The sequence below is a fragment of the Notamacropus eugenii genome, chromosome 5 (genome assembly GCF_028372415.1).
Source record: "Notamacropus eugenii isolate mMacEug1 chromosome 5, mMacEug1.pri_v2, whole genome shotgun sequence".
NCBI lineage: Eukaryota > Metazoa > Chordata > Mammalia > Diprotodontia > Macropodidae > Notamacropus > Notamacropus eugenii.
The window spans coordinates 83,829,714-83,846,522 of NC_092876.1; the positions used below are offsets into that span (position 1 = coordinate 83,829,714).

Consider the following 16,809-nt stretch of genomic DNA (forward strand, 5'->3'; position numbering starts at 1 on the left):
ACTCTTCCTACAGCGCTTAGCTCTTGATCACAGTTATTTGTATTACAGGTTGCAGTATCTGTGTGAAACAGGAAAAAGAATGCACTGACTGGGTTCTAAAATGAGAAGTTTCCCTCCTAAATCAATTTTATTGCTTACTTAGGAAACATAAAACAACAACTTCCAGTAAAAATATGAAGTTAGAAATACTTTAGTGAGTTAATCACATAAACACTGATAGGGTCACATGTATCTCATCCCCAGATGGATAAGGTCACTTTATTTGTATTCATAGTGTATTATGATAAACAAAGCCTTGGACAGCAAGTCAAGAGACCCAGAGTTCAGTCTCAGCTCTACCACTTGATGTATGGCTTTGCAAACTTACTCAGCCACTCTGGATTTCTGTTTCCTCATCTGCAAAATGAGCTCTTGGGCCTTTATTTAAGTGAAAAGCCCAATAAGCACAAATACAGGGAGACAGAGTTAGGGATAAATAATCAACGAAGAAATCAAATCCTATTTTTACTACTTCATGTAGATTTCAATTCCATTTGAGGAAGTCTATTCAGTACATTTAGCAAAATATGTGGGAGTTATTTAAATTGGACCCTGATAATTAGGTATAACTATATTTTTTTCTTCTGGAAAGCTCATCTACATACAGATGTGGACACCTGGCTGGGGTCATAGGAGCTGAAATGTAATTGAATTATGGTGCTCCTATGATTATTCCATGCTAATGTCTGAGCTGTGAGGGAGGCCTGGAGAGCTGTAATGATCCCAAAAGCTTGGTGAAGAAAATGATGAATTCCACTGGCACTTGGTCAGGCTAATTAACTCTGGTCTTAAAAGCCTTATGGACAAGCAGATAATGAAGATAAAGAAATCTTAAGAATTGGAGCAGCTACAGAGAACTGAAAAGGATGATATGTGACCTAAACAGAGGCAAAACCTGTTCAGGGAATTTCTACTGATAAAGCTAAAGAGGCAACCACATGGATTTTGCAAAAACAGAAGCAGAGGTTTGTGTACCTGAGGCCCAAACAGAAATATGTTGTTTCTTCAATGACTAAAGGAGTAAAAAGGATCAACTCTGCCTTTGAATATGGTTGTAAAATAAGCATGAACTAACAAGGAAGGACAGGGACACAAAGGACTGAGCTACAGGAGGAGCCACTCTACCTGGGGCAGGAGAAAGGAGAGGCCTGAAAGAGATAGTCAAGCTGTAAGCCAACATCAAGCAAGCTGAGGAATGTAAGACTGTACAACTAATAACTTACCTCCACCTGTTTACATTGGATGTGGTGGCAGGGAAGGAGGCCACAGGAGAAAGGAAAGGGTAAAGGCCATGAATCTCAGAAGTGAGGCCTCTGAGTCAGTCCTCCCTTACTTCCCACCCTCAACCTACCCAAAAGGTATCAGCAGGAAGTAATGGAAGTAAGCCATGATGAGAACTTACAAGCATTCTGTGTGAAGACCTTCTGTTCTGTCACAGTGCTGCCAATGTTTGTGGCTACCCAACATTTTACCAATCAGAAAATCTCTATAAGCCTACATCTGTTATTCTCCCAATACAAATCTCCAACCTTGTGAGCTGGGCCAATCAATATATGAGATGAACTAAGTGTTTCAAGTTATTTACTTATTCATCTTGAGCAATGAAAAGTTAGATTTAGATTTTCATAAATGCTATGGATTTATATGCACAATACTCATCACAATACCTAGGAGAGAACAACACGGAAAATAAAATTTCAAAGGTAACAAGAGTTAAATGGCATTTTGTTAGACAACAACCCTCTTACAACATGCCACAGTTTTCCCTGTAATTCCTTACCCTTTCTGTTTTGTCTGCACAGAAGAGTCGAGTGTGATGCCTTTTCTGCACAACGATGTATGTTATACCTGGGCGATAGTCTTCCTCCAAGCTAATACATGCCTTCCGAATTGCTATTAATTCTGGCCAAGCTACCTAGAAATTAGAAAGTTAGCTATGTTTAGATGAGAATCTTCATATCTTTACTTAGGTATGATTTAAATGGGGGTCAAATTTCCCACACTGCTGGGGGTGGGGAGTGGGGGGAAGGAGGGAAGAGGATGATAGGCAGGGAAAAGCATCAGAACTCTCTCCAAGAACAGGCCACCTTCCAAACTCTAACAGTAAAAACTGAGGGACACCTGCTTCATTTGTCCTTCAGAGACTCCTCCACGGTAATAAATGATGCGAGTGGGCTTGAAGCGTGTAGATTTGTAGAACTGGATGAGAAGTTCTCGAACCATATTAGTCAAGTCTTGGATCACCTCCTGGCTGTAAAGAAGATCCTGGGAGGTCTCCTGGCGAGAAGTCTGTACTCGCACTGTAGCACAGTATCGGCTGGGGTGTCCATCCATGCTACCAACCACTGCAGCAATAGAGGGCTTCTTCCCATCTCCAGCAGGAGGGTGAGTAACATCTGCTCCCAGAAAAATGACAGGTTGCTGGAATACTGAGGGCCTGTTCATATTTAAAGAGATGTTTCATTCATTCACACATGAAAGATAAAGATTATACTCAGCAAGTTACTGAAGCAATTGAAGTACAATTAATTTATAGATGGTAAGATATGGATCACTGCTTTGTAAACTTGATATGGATACCCCAAGGCTCCAGTGAGTACCTATACAACATAGTCTGTGACTAGAATATAGTATTCCTATAGGAGCAGGGAGGGAAGGTACACTTTGGGCCTATCACCCACTCTGAAACTCAACTGTCTATGCGACCAGGAAAGATTTTCCTAAGCAACTGCTTCTCTCTTCACTTAGATTCAGATTTCTACGACTGATGTCAAAGAGCTGAGATCTGTTGGGCACCCTATCGACAGAGCTTTGAACTGGAGTCAAGAGATTTTTATTATTTCTGAACTTTTTCTAAATGTTGAGATTCAGGAAGAATCATTTATTTTTGCTGAGCTCATTTCTCTATCTTTAGGCATATCTAGTAAAGAGATACCCAAACCTTTAAACTTCAACATTTATTGAGCAAGTACTACAGGAAAACCTTACATAGATTAGGAATCTGATAAAAGTTTACTGAGCTGAAATCAAGAAGAGTAAGATAGGATACCTGTCCTCAAGGAACTGATGATCTAAGGTAAGTGGCATGCATACATATGCATCCTTATACATGTGAACAAACATGTATAAGGAATAAACAAAGAAATTTTAGGTTAAGTTCAAAGGTGAGGATGTTTGGGGAGCTTTTTTGGGGAGACAGGGTCAAGGAAGGGAATCAAGGAAGTTTATGGATAAACGGTATTTCAGGGTGTATGTGTGTATGTGGAAGGACAGTGGAGGTAGATAGGAGGCTGGAGGGTATTTCAAGAATGGGGAGGAATGGCAAAAGCAAAAGTCCAAAAAGGAATAAATCACAGGATGTATTCAGAAAATGACTAGTTGCTGACACTTGCTATAGTACAGAGTACCAAGGAAGTAAATGTAAAATATGTACTTTTTTTAAGTTCTTAGACTCTATAGGTGGGGTTTGAGGCTACTTGTATGTAATTTCCACATACGGAATTGATAAAGCATTGCAAATTCCTCACTTTATCAGATATCCAAGTTTTATTTTTTTTAATTTTTAAAAATTTTTTCAGCTCACTTTATTTTTTAAAATTATTTTGTTTTTGGTGTTCTACAATCACTTTCATATATCTTCGATTTTTTTCCCCTCCCTCTTCCCTCCCCAGTCCCTCCCCGAGATGGCGTGCAATCCCAAGTTTTATTTTTAATGGAGAAAAACCTGAATATCCTTATCATATAAAGAGCTGATGTTTATATAATGCTTAAGGTTTACAAAGCATTTTATCTAATTTTCTCTTCTGATCAGAACCCCTACTTTGTGAAATTGACATTGTACATACATCATTATCCCCATTTTACAGCTGATGACATTGAAACCTGGAGGGGTTAGATGTCTTGTTCAAGGTCATGCAGTTAAATAATTGTCAGAAGAGGGATTCTAACTTGAGTCTTTCTCCTAACTTCAATTCTAGCAAACATTCTATTATATCACACTGCCTATACATTATAAATATGGTTAGAAGGATCATTCGTTTAAGATTCAGGGAGCCAAAGAGACTGGAGGGGTATACAATAGTCAGCTTGAAGTATATGAAAGGCTGTCACATGAAAGAGCAACAGTTGGGAGTTTTAGAGATCCAGATTTAGTTACTATATTAAAGGAAGCACTTCCTAATAATCAGAACTGTCAAAAAGTGGAATGAGCGTTCTTGGGAGACAGGAAGGAAGCTTTTCCCTGTTAGCTGAAGTTTTCAAGTAAGGGCTAGATGATCAATCTAGGGGGATATTCTAGATAGACAGCTAAAGAATGTATAAAGTGCTTAACATATACCAGAAACTGTTAGGCACAGGGGATACAAATACCAGTAAGATAGTCCATGGCTTCATGGAGTTAACATTCTAATGAGAAAGACAACACATAAAGGAGAGCTGGGAAATAGGGTAGGGTAGGTGTGGTACCATGGTGTGGAAATGCCCAGGAAGTGCTATGGATCCCTGGACCCAGATCAGATGAGGCTAAGCTAAACTACCAGAGCGCAGGGTGATCACAGGATAGAGGCTAAGACTTCAGTGGGGAAAAGGAGGATCATGTTGATGGATCAAAGATAGTATCCTTGTTGAAGTCTGGATAAGATTTCTAAGATAACTTCTCAGAATCTGTGACCTTTATAGTCTCACACATGCTCAAAAATACAGGATTTAGTCACATAGCCTTATGGGAAAGCAATCAATTTCACCCTCTATCTAGTACCTTACATTGATGGTCCTGTGATCTCATCAATGTGGACACACTGCAACAATGTGACCTGCAGCTAGACATGCCTGCCCATCTATGCAATACTTGTTTGCATCCTCCTGTAACTCTACCAAAGGGACTCCCTTAACATGCCACAGGGAAAGAAGGGTGTTTCTAGTTTCCCTGTGACATTACAGATAACATCAGCACAGCACTTTAAAGTTTGCAAAGTGTTTTACATATCTGAATCTCACAACACCTTTATGTGTTGTGTGCTATTAACTTTATTTTACAGATGAGGAAACTGAGGCTCAGAGAGGTTAAGTGACTTCTGCAGGATCACAAAGCTAATAGCACTGAGAGTTGGGCTTTGAACTTAGGCCTATCTGATTCCCAATCTAGCGTACTATTATTCACTGCAATATGCTGCCTTTTATGAAGTATGTGGGCTGTCCTTTGGAGATCCTTCCCTTTTACTATATGACTGGCACCATCTTTCCCCCTCATCATACATTTATCTAAAGATATCTTTTATGCTGATTCTTCTGCACAACTCTTCATTTGTAATGTTCTGCAGCCCACCATATACACCTATCATATACCTCTCTGTTGCCCTTTAAGTGACTCTCAACTCCAATTCTTTAGAGACTGTGATTTGCTATGATTCAATGTCATACAATATTACCAGAAGAAGAAAGGCATTAAAAAGATGGGACTTTGTTTCAGGAAGAAGTCTAGAGTCATTAAAACCCCTGTAATTTTGTTAAAGCAGTAATTCACTGCCCAATTACTAGCTGCCCAAGGGACCTGATGGACAAGTTTTGCGAGCTGTTCATTCTGCATCCAAGCAAATACAAGAGTTAAGATGACAGACATTCTTCAGTCACGTAGGTTTGTTCCTGTATGGAGAATTGAGCCACTCCTTTTCAAGTGATTAAAGAACTCATTTGGGAATCTCTGCCATGTCAGGGACTTTGATGAAATCTTCAAAATATCATCTACAAACAGAAGCATCTGGAAGACCTTGCCATCTACATAAAATTCTACTTCCATTTAGAGCCTGTATTGGACATCCTCCATGACACTAGCAAATGCATATCTTTGTGAAGTAGACATCCCCCTGCTTTATACCTTCATGAATGATCAGAGGGTTGGAAAAAAAAATTCTTCAAAGAACCTGGTAAGATCCTAATTCAAGAATGGGGGAATCCTTTGTTAGAGGAAAGACTTAAGGCAGTGCTCTGCTCTACTGAATCGCATGCCTTTTTATACCCAATAAATGTTCTGCATCCTTCAGGGAATTGTGTGAATGTAAATATAGGGCCTATTGCAGAATACTGTCTATAGTAGCCTGCCCGTTCCCTTCTTATACTTATAATGTATAAATTATTCCCAAAATAATTTAAGTGGGAAAGTAGGTATGTGGGACAGAAGATATGATATTCTCTTGGTTGCCTTTTCTTTGCTAATGTTAAGTTGAGATTTTTTTTTCATGTTTGTGGTATCACTCTCTCTTTCAGATACCCTGCGAATCAATCCCTCAAAGACTCCTCTGGCAAACTTGTTCTAGTCTAGTTCCTCTTCCTATCTTTGTTTTCTTCAATGCCATTTCTACTTCCTCTTCCAACACACCTGGGACTGTGATGTGAAAATGTGGTGGCTCCATTGTCCTCAATGCTGAAAAAGAGTTGGTTGTAAAAATCTTTAGGGTTCTTTTTAAAAAATCTTCTCATCTGTTTGTTGTTCTCCCAATTTAATCTTCAAAAGCCACTGGGATGATTTTCTTTAGGTCTCTTTTCCAACCTTCCTTTAGGCTTGGTTTTCCCTCTCCACTGCTTGTTGTTTTATGAAGAAATACTAATTGTAACTTTTTGATTTCTCCATAAGATTTTTTAAAACTAGATTTTAAAATTCTGAACACCAAAATGGAATCTTTTCCTGCAGTCATAAAGCAAACTGTCACTCCATTTCATACCATTACATTTTAAAAAAATTTTACACATTTTCAAAATTGTCCTCTTTCTCTGAGCTTCTTTCTGAAATGCTTTTCATTCTCTTTTGTGCATCCTAAAAAATGTTATAATAGTTCCCCTACTATTTATCTGGGGTAATGCTACTATTCCCTCTATCCTCCAAAATACCTAGAGAAAGGCAAAAAAACTCCCCAAACCTCTGTAAACATTTATGTATAGTCAAGCAAAATGAATCTATACCCTGGTCTTATCCAAAAAATGTGTCTCTTTACCTTGTGTCTCATCTCTCTATCATGAGGTCTGTGTCATGCTTCTTCACAGACGCTCTGGAAACATGCATAGCAAATCAATGCTTTGATCAGAATTTTTACATCTTTCAAAGTTGCTTTTCTTAACAGGGTTGTTGTCCTTGTAGAAACTGCTCTGCTTCCAATAACTACACTCAGTCAAATCATACTACCTAGGATTCTCTTAAATTTTTTAAAAATTATTTTTATGTTCCGTTACTATTCCATTATATATTAATATAAGACAATTTCTTCAGCCATTCCTCACATGGCTAAAGCAGCTCCCTTGGATTCTAGTTATCTGCCCCTCACCCCTTTCAGAATCAGGAAGACTGTTTTGCTTGTGACTGTTCTTCCCTTAACTCTGCTCCCCAAAGCCATGTATTTCCCTGGTGAGTTTGATGCATTTCTCCATCAAATTCTGTGCAGCAGGTGCATGTTCAACCTTCTTTTGTCTGTTGTAGATAAGAGGTTCATGCCTCTATTCCTTCCTCCACATTGTTATACTTTTCTTAGTCATACTAACTATAAGAAATGGCAAGTTCAGTTCTCCTCCTCCTCCTTTCTTGTCTTTGTCTTCTTAAAACTCCCACACCCTGGTCTTCTGTTCTTCTTGTTCAGCTTCAACACACTTGGAAGAATTAAGGTTCTGAAGGGACATGTGTTTGTCTTCCCCCATTCGAATGCTGGCCCTATATCACTGTACAGCTACTTCCAAGTATTTAGATAAATTTCCATTTCTAGGTTTCTCTGGACTTGTACTGCTATTTCAAAAGTCTTAGTCAATTCTGGTTTTTTCATCAGAAATTCTTTAGTCTTACGTACCATTAAAGAGTACACTTCCCAGTAGGATCATATTCAGCATTGCAAGGCAAGTTATTCTTGGTTGTGAGTCTTTACCTTTTGAACTACTGTATTCCAAGTGTTACTCTGTTTAGTAGAAATTGGCAAGTCCTGTGTGATCCTGACTACAATTCCTTGTTACTTCTAGTCCTTTATGGACGTACTGGGGAACTTGGGATTTTTGGCATTTCCGGTATTTTTTTATTTTGGAATTCCTTTTAGGATATGATTGGGAAATCTTTTTCATCTTTACTTTGCCATCTGGTTTTAATAGCTCTGGACAGTTTCCATTTATGATTTCTGGAAACATATGGTCCAGGCTTTTAGAAAAAAACTGTTTTTCAGAGACCATTGATTCTTAAATGACCTCTCCTTGGTCTATTGTTTTTGATACATGATATCTTACAATTTCTTCTATTTTTAAATCTTTTGCTGTCTCATAGAGACACTAATTTCTATTTGGTTCATTCTAGTTTTCAAGAATTCCCTTTCTTGAGTAAGGCTTACCACTCTTCTAAGATATTTATTTTCTTTCCAGTTCTTTCCTTAAAGAGCTGTTATTTTCATTTTTATTTCTTGCCCTATCCCTTCATGGAGAGTTCATGTAGTCTTTTTGGAAAATTCATATTTTTTTCTTTGAGTCTCTGCTTGCAATTGTTACACAATCAGATCTGCAATAATTTTTTAAACTGCACGGTGTTTTCTTTGATTTACTCACCTCTGCAGCTATTCAGGTTTGTTCTAGAGCCAAGCTTTGTCCCCTGCTGACACTTTGCTTCTGCCCTAGATCTTTGGGGCTCTCTGCTCTTGTTGCCAAGGGGCACAGAACTCTGTAAGCTATACATGTCTTATCTTTGGTCAAGCTAGGAGGTATTGGTGTTGCCTTTGCTGGAGGTCAGGGGAAAAGGTACCTTACCTCTTGCTTGTAGGCTGTTCCCTAATTTCTTGTGCAGTTCTAGGATGGAATATATCCCTTAGTGAAATTTCTCACTGCATTGCTTGAACATTATTCAATCTTGTGTGAATTTCAGGGTTTTGATAAAGGAGGTATGAGGGAATTGGGTGACTAACTTGACTGGAAGTCATTTCTCCATAAGATTTTTTTCTGTAATATTTTGAAGATTAATTTATGTTACAAATTAGAATTGACCTTGATTGTCATATCTCTTGGCTCGCATCGAGATGAAGGACTTGATTAAATTTTCTCAGCTTTTCTTTTTCCTTTTATGGCAATCAGCTAAAACCAGTTAACCTTCTTTAAGAAATTGTTATCAATATTTATATTCATTCCTATTTCTGGGGGCCAGAACAACTTCTTTAAATTGGTCAGAATGGAATTACATTACATATTAAGTTTTTCTCATTTTTATTCCTTTCTCTATTTTGACCTTTGTTACACGTAGTTGAGATAGGATTGGAGCAAACCCATGTAGCATGCATGGAGATGAACTTCTGAAGCTTCATGGGCTTTGCAGTCAGAAGTGATTGGCAGCCAAAAGAGTTCTTTGTAACTGTATTCTTCTTGGAGATGACTGCCACGAGGATGATGATCTGAAAACACTAAACAGCATTCCAGAAGAGAGAGACCTCAAAGAACTTACTGGAGAAATACAGAGCTGAGGTTCAGATAAAATGACTATTCAGCAGTGCCCAATGTATTTAATGTTTTGATGTTTTGAATATTAACCTCCTAGGAGAGTATAATAAAGACTATGGATTATTTACTGTATTCAAGTCAGTCAATGTACACTTATGAGTTTTTTGTATTCTAGGAATATTAATATTTTTTGTGGAGAGGAAAATAATAGTCCTATTCCTTACCTACCATTCACACTCAATACCTTTCTTTTGGGAGAGATGCCAGGCTTGTGTTAACCTAAGATTTAAGTAATTCCTTTCTCCATCATCCCACCATTGCTCTCACATGAAGGAACATATAAAGTGTTTGAGATAAGAAAAAGTCTGAGCTTTAAAGGCCAAGCTCCCTCAGGACTGAATGCAGTCCCCATGGAGCCCTTAGTGGAAGAGGGCACCTTAGTTCCCCTGGCCAGCGGATTTATAGTTATACATTCAAAAACAAGTAGTCTGAAAGCACACAAAGACTCCTACAATAAACCAGTTTACTGTTAAAATAATATTCATTTCATTTTTTGCTACGTTATTTGGTACCTGTCACATCTAATGCATCTCAACTCTTGGAGAAACCACATAATACACAGGTGTGAGGCATAAGGGTAGTCTTTAGCCTCTTCTCCTTTTTTGACTCTTCAATTAGATTTTCCCACATATTTTTTGTTGGTTTCTTTTCACTGGTGTTAATGAGTAGCAAAATACAATACAATAAATTTAGTTAACCCCTTAATTAGCAAAAGGTTTTTTATCAAGTTTTTTTTTTTTTTACAGAATTTTACCTCCCCTGCAACAGATATCTGATCCACTAAAGACTTACGTTTCATCAATTCAAACGAGCCCTTCCTGTAGCAATGCAGTCTTTTAAAATCTCTCCATGTGAACGGCTATCCTACGTACCACAGCAGCTTTTTCAAACCTTTCCAACCCTCTTCAAGCCTCTCTCCATATCCCCTATCCCTACTCTCTTTAGCTGAAGAACTTACCTCACATTTTACCAAAAAACAGGGCTGTTTGCCAAGAGCTCCCTCTTTCATTCTCATCTCATGTGACTCAGAAATCTTCTCATCCACAAACATTTATCAAGTGCCTACTTTGTACCAGGAACTAACTCTAATCCTATCTTCATTACTATCTCTCATGAAGCGGTGGCCCTCTCTCTTAACATGTCCCCTTATTTCCATCTTTTCCAGTAGACTGTCCCCCATTAACTCCTTATTCTTCAATCTCTTTCTACTGACTCCTTCCTTCTTGCCAACAAATGTGCCCATGTTTCTCTTATGCTTAAAAAAGCCCTGCTTCATTCAGTCACCCCCTATAGCTATCATCTGATATATTTTCTCCCTTTCATCACTGCTCCAATGGGTTCAACTGTTACCTCTACTTAGATAATTCCAGATCTACATATCTAGTTCTAGTCTCTCTCCTGAGCTCCACATCAGCAATTGCCTTTTAAACACACAGAAGTGGATGTTCCATAAGCACCTCACACTCAACTTGTCCAAAACACAACTCATTATCTTTTCCCTCCAAATCCTCTTTGCTCAGCTTTTTTGTTACTTGTGAGGGCACCAACATCCTCCCACAATCAACGTGACTTAAAATTTGCTGCTGTCTTTGACTCTTCACTCTCACCCCACATATCTAATCTATTGTGAAATTTTGTTATTTCTAACTACACAGCATCTCTCCTTTACATTCCTTTCTCTCCACTCACACAGTTCAGGCAGTAATCACCTCCAACCTGGGGGTACTGCAATAGCTTTCTAATTGGTTGCCTCCTCCCATTTCTACTCAGCTGTCAAGGATTTCCCTCAAATACAAGCTTGACCATGTCACCCCTTTGTTTAATAGGTCCTCGTGACCTTAGTGATCCTGGAAACAACAGCAAATCCTGTTTGGCATTTTAAGCCCTTTACAATCTAGCTCTTTGCTACTTTTTCAATCTCCTTAGATGTTTTTCTTCTCCACACTTAATGGCCTACTTGTTTCTCCATCGCCCATCTTTGTGCCTTGGTACTGGATGTCCCCCAAGTCTCTGGAATGCTCTCTCTCCTCAACTCCACCTCGGAATTTCTCTTGCTTTCCATCAGGACTCAGCTCAAATCCTAATTTCAGGAGGCTTTTTCCCAGTCTCCCTTGCTGTTTGTGTGTTCCCTCCAAGATTATCCTCCATACTGTGTAAGTGTACTGCATGTCCATAGCTATCTCCCCCAGTAGAACCTGAGCTCTGAGGGCAACAACAGTATTTTTGCTTTTCTTTGTTATCTCCAATGACCAGCACAGGGCCGAGCAAATATTAAGCACTTAATAAATGCTTACTGGTTTGATAGACTAAAATTATTTTCCTAGAGCTATTTTTTTTAAAACAAAATCTTATCCTGAGTTCTGCAATGAAATGATCAAATGTCACATACGATGGTGCTTTGGTTGCATTTGGATGCACAACAAAATTAACCCAGCCAATTCCTTTACTTTCCCCTTCAAGGACAGCCTGAGTGCCATCATTCCATTTACCTGATTACTGGCTTTGTTTATATTAAGAATGTCAAGACAGGAACAGTTTAGGTCCTTCAGTAGAATGCTTGTTTATTTATCACTGGACAGGGATCTCACATTTTTAGTACCAAAAGGTAACTTAATGTGACAATATATCCCCTGCCCATTTCTGCCACTGTCACTGTGGAGGCAGAAGGACTAAAGGCTATTTTGTAGTTTCATTTGTTTCCTGGCTGACATGACCAAAAATGCAACAGCAAGGACCAGTCTATGGGTGATGAGCCTCTCCACAGTTAGCCAGGCCCATCCTCAGAAAATGGGTTTATTGCTGTCATCGCTCTGTCAGCACTGCAGAACCTATCAGTGTTTGTATTCTATTGGTACAGCTTCTAAGAAACCACTGTAAACTTTGTCACCATGATGAAGCACTTTACTTCATATGCAGCCAACAACCACTCCATCCTGACCTACTAAAAGGCAGTACCTGAAACATCAGATACTATCCCAAGACCTCCACTTGTTGGTTCAGGTAGGATCTTGTATGGGGGGGTCATAGAAACCTAGTGTGGAGGTGGGTGTGCCCAATATACAGGCCTGAGAGAAGTATGGAAAGAGGCTTTCACCTGTCATGCATGTCATAGGGAATATGGAACTAACAAAATCATGGAATATTAATTTCTTGGCTGGGGTTTCATACTATCCAAATATTTTACACAATGCCACCACCTTCAATTTGTAAAGCATTTTTGACTTCTCAATTCTAATATAGGCAGTGCAGGCATCACAGATGGGAGAAACTAAGGTTCTAAGAGGTTCAACAAACTGGTTAAACCAATATTGCAATTATTGGCAAAACTGACTCACCTGTCGACTAGCTTGATCCTCTACACATTATACTAGACTGTTTATTCCTCATGTTTGATAGTCTTAGGTTCAACAATTTGTTGAAAAAATCCAGGTTTTCAACACAAGGTACCATGAAAGAAAGTTGAATTTAGAGTCTGAGGACTTGAGTTCAAATTGCAGCTTTGCTATTTACTACATCACTTATTATCTCGGCAGCTTATCATTTTTTAAATGACCTCTAAGGTTTCTTCCAACTCAAAGTCTAATCTGAGATTCAAAATGAGTCTTACCTTTGATGAGGTACAAGGACATTGTTAATTCCACCAAGCTTCGCATTTATCTTCAGGCAGAGATTAGAGAGAGTTTGGGGTGAAGTCTTTACTACATTTTTCACCTGAACACACTGAGTGGCCATTCCTAAGAGGGTATCACCAACTCGTTTCACTTCAGCTAAAAGCAAACAAATAAAATAAGCTAGGTAGTTCTCCTAATTCAATAGTTATTTATTATGCATTTACTATGTATAGACTCCTATATCAGATGATGGAAGATACAAAGATAGAATACAGTTCCTATTTTAGTCAAATTTACAATATAATAAAGATACATGTGCACCCCTCCCCCCCTCAATAACTTTAAAAGCTGCCAAAATATTGAGGTCTCAGAAAGGAAAAACCATTCTTTTTTTTTAAGTGGGGAAAGAAGTCTCCATGAAGAGGTACCATTTGAGCTGAGTCCTAAAGGATAGGTTGCTCCCTGGAACTTCCACATGAGCAAGTATTCAAGTTAGTCATGCTCACTTCCAACCTGGATCAGCCCCTGACCCTCTGGAGAATTCCCCTGCCATCCCAGTGGCCTTCTCACACCTCTGACATGGCACTCCCCACTCTCTTTCTAGCTCCTTCTACTTAATGTCCTCCCCCTTTATACTCCTTGAGGACAGGGACTGTCTTTTTCATATATTCCCAGTGTTTAAAAGCATAATGCTTCTACACAAGAAGCAATAAGAACTTAATAAATGCTTTATCTTATCTAATGGGTAGAATTTCTAAATGCAGAGAAAGGAACAGGGCAGGGTGAGTGTATTGGTATAAGAAGCCCATAGACATGGAGGTAAGAAAGTACAAAATCTGCCTACTGAACAGCTTATAACCCAGCATGACTCAAGGACAGAAGAGAGTAATATGAGAAATCTGAAGACGTGCCACGGAATTCTGGATTGTCAAGAATCTTGAATGGCAGGCTAACGAATCTAAGGAGCTTCATTCAGTGGGGAGCAGAATGCCAGTGAAGCGTCTTGAGCAAAACAGTAATACCATCTTTTATGTACATGAGGAAAATAACTATGGCATCACTGGAGTGAGGAAGGACAATTAAGAAGGAGTGGCAATAATCCTAATAGGTGGACGCTAATGTTGATAATTACCAATAACTCTGTGAAGTCATAGAGAAAAGACAGATAAAAACCTCATCTGTTTTCACCATCTTCCGGGTTTACCATATAAGCAACAGACTATATGTATCCCTGCCATACAGTTAAAAAAAAAATGGGGCAATTAGATGGTGCAAGAGATAGAGCACCAGCCTTGGAATCAAAAGGAACTGAGTTCAAATCCAGCTTCAGACATAGCACTCACTAGCTGTGTGACCCTGGGCAAGTCACATAAGCCCAACTGCCTCCCCCCACCCCAAAACAAACCAAAAAAACAATCATGTGACCATTTAACATAAAGATGACATACAGTAAACAAGAACTATACCATATACCGGTGTCTTCCCAGGTAGGATCACCACTATCAGCTGCAGGCCCACATAAGTCATCTTCAGATGCTTAAACATGGGCTCCACACTATCTGCTCCCTGTGCATACTTGCAAAAACATGGCTGACCCTGAATGGGCATGCCAGCATCCTTGGAAATCTTACGCAACTGATCTGTGAAACTCCTGGTGAAACAGAACCATTGGCACAGTGTTTGTTATTTCATGCTCAGTTTGGTGCTCTAGCAGTTGTCATAATCTATAGCTTTTCACAGAACAAACAATTCTGTGCTAAAACACAGCATAACTGGCAGCCACAATTGGACTGGGAGCTGTAGCACTGGAGCTGAAGTAGAGTAGGATGTTTATCAACGAGCCTATCATATGATCAGTCTTAATTTTAACTTTTGGAAAACAAGTGTAGACTAAAATATTAACTCAAAGATAACTAGGTGTATCTGGCTCAAAAGGAGTTAAGTAAATTTATGCTTAAGTGAGTTGTAACAGAAATACATTATTATCAAAGGATATGCTAGGATTAAATCAAAACTTGGCCCAGTAATTAACCTCCCCCCAAATTAGAAATATTAAAAAGCAACTAAAATTTGAAACAAATAAAATTTACTTTCAATTTAAATATTGGATAGAAGAACCCCAGGGCAGAAGGAAACATACCATTACTTCAACCCATGTATGAAGCTTTCAGTATCAATTCTTCTGTGTATTTGCCAATAATTTTAAACATTCCTTTCCCTTCATATCAGCTCCCTTTTCTCACCTTGATTTTTCCACACTTCTTACTAACTTCCTCTATAAATCTGTAAAAAGTGATGCAGACTGAAACCAACAATCCCAGTCAGTGTTCCTTCAGAAGCTAACAGAACTAGTAGCAATTAGCAAAAGCATAATGGTTAAGATCAATCTATTTTTCATCTCAGTTGAACAGATAAAAATACATCCAATGAGCTGCAAGGTAGAATTCCCGCAAAGCCTTAGTGTATGGTTCCCACCTGTCCTACAGGTGAATCAGAGATGAGTTTCTGCTTCAAGAGCAAGGAAATTGGAACTTAACAGAATCCCCACATGTGAAACTGTCCCTGGCAGAAGCCTTCCCTCCCTTCCTCCCTCCAAACTGGTGGGGACTCTCGCAGAATTTAGGTTACCAGGGTCATGTACATGCACAAGATCCTAGGATGAACAAAGACACTAAATGTAGCATTTTATACTGGAAAGGCATAGAACCTAGCTACAAATATAAAAAATACTCACTTTAACAGATCTTCCCTGCATTGTTTCTGAGGAGCAAAACAAGCAACAGCCCACACTTTAATTTCAATGCCAGCATAAAACTGTTTTCCTCGCATGTCCCATACACCTTGGTTTGGTGTAGCTACTGTTTTATTCTTTTTCAGGGGGTTGAGGAGGGAAAAAAAAAGAGGGGGGGAAAGAGAACAGATCACAATTCAAGAGCATGTTCACAGTGATGACATAATAAAACAAAATTCTAAGCTCATATCAGTGTGGTGAAGGAGCCAAATGCTGAGCTGAAAGAGCAGGTCAATAATACAATGTGGCTCTGCCATCAGCCAGCTCTGTGAATTGGGCCAATCCCTTCACCTCTGTCTCCTCAACTTCCTCCACCATTCCTGAACAGGCTGAGTACGAGATTCACAGAAGCTCTCTTCCCAATTCTGTAATGCAATACACAATGCTGGACACTGCCACTGGCATAATCTCCTCAGAATTGTCAACGATGACCCAGTTAGTCCACAGTCACTTTTCACCTTCTTTCTTTGTACCAAGCAGAGTTAAGCAGTGACACAAAGAAAGGCAAAATCATGGTCTTTCCCTCAAAGGACTTAACTCTTTCTAATGGAGAGATGTCAAGCAAAAAAACCACAAATGTAAGACATTTACACAGTAAATGAAAGGTAGTCTCAGAGAGAAGTCATTAGTAGTCTAGGAAGTGCTAAGGAATTCTTGCAGAAGGTGTGATGTGAGCTAAGTTTCAGAAGCCAGGAAATGAAGGTGAGGAGGCAGAGCAGCCCAGGCCCAGAGGCTAGCCAGTGAAAAGGCATCAGGCAGGTAAATGCGAGTGTCGTGTGAGGAATAGAAAGAATGCCAGTGTTGCTGGACTGTAGAATATGTGGAGGAGAATAAGGTGTAAGAAGACAGGAAAGCTGGAGGGGGCCA

General features: G+C 39.1%; 1 protein-coding gene across 4 annotated transcripts in view; it reads right to left on the reverse strand.

Annotated features, from left to right (window-relative positions):
- Window positions 1-16,809, reverse strand: part of LOC140504744 (protein argonaute-4) — a 44,761-nt gene that overhangs the window by 7,929 nt on the left and 20,023 nt on the right. For all 4 annotated transcript variants that reach the window (XM_072610063.1, XM_072610066.1, XM_072610067.1 and 1 more), the window contains exons 11-15: window positions 15,886-16,019; window positions 14,618-14,802; window positions 13,148-13,307; window positions 2,161-2,476; window positions 1,820-1,954 (exon numbers count right to left, since the gene is read on the reverse strand). In XM_072610063.1, the coding sequence (XP_072466164.1) occupies window positions 1,820-1,954; window positions 2,161-2,476; window positions 13,148-13,307; window positions 14,618-14,802; window positions 15,886-16,019 (930 nt within the window). The remainder of the gene's footprint in view (window positions 1-1,819; window positions 1,955-2,160; window positions 2,477-13,147; window positions 13,308-14,617; window positions 14,803-15,885; window positions 16,020-16,809) is intronic.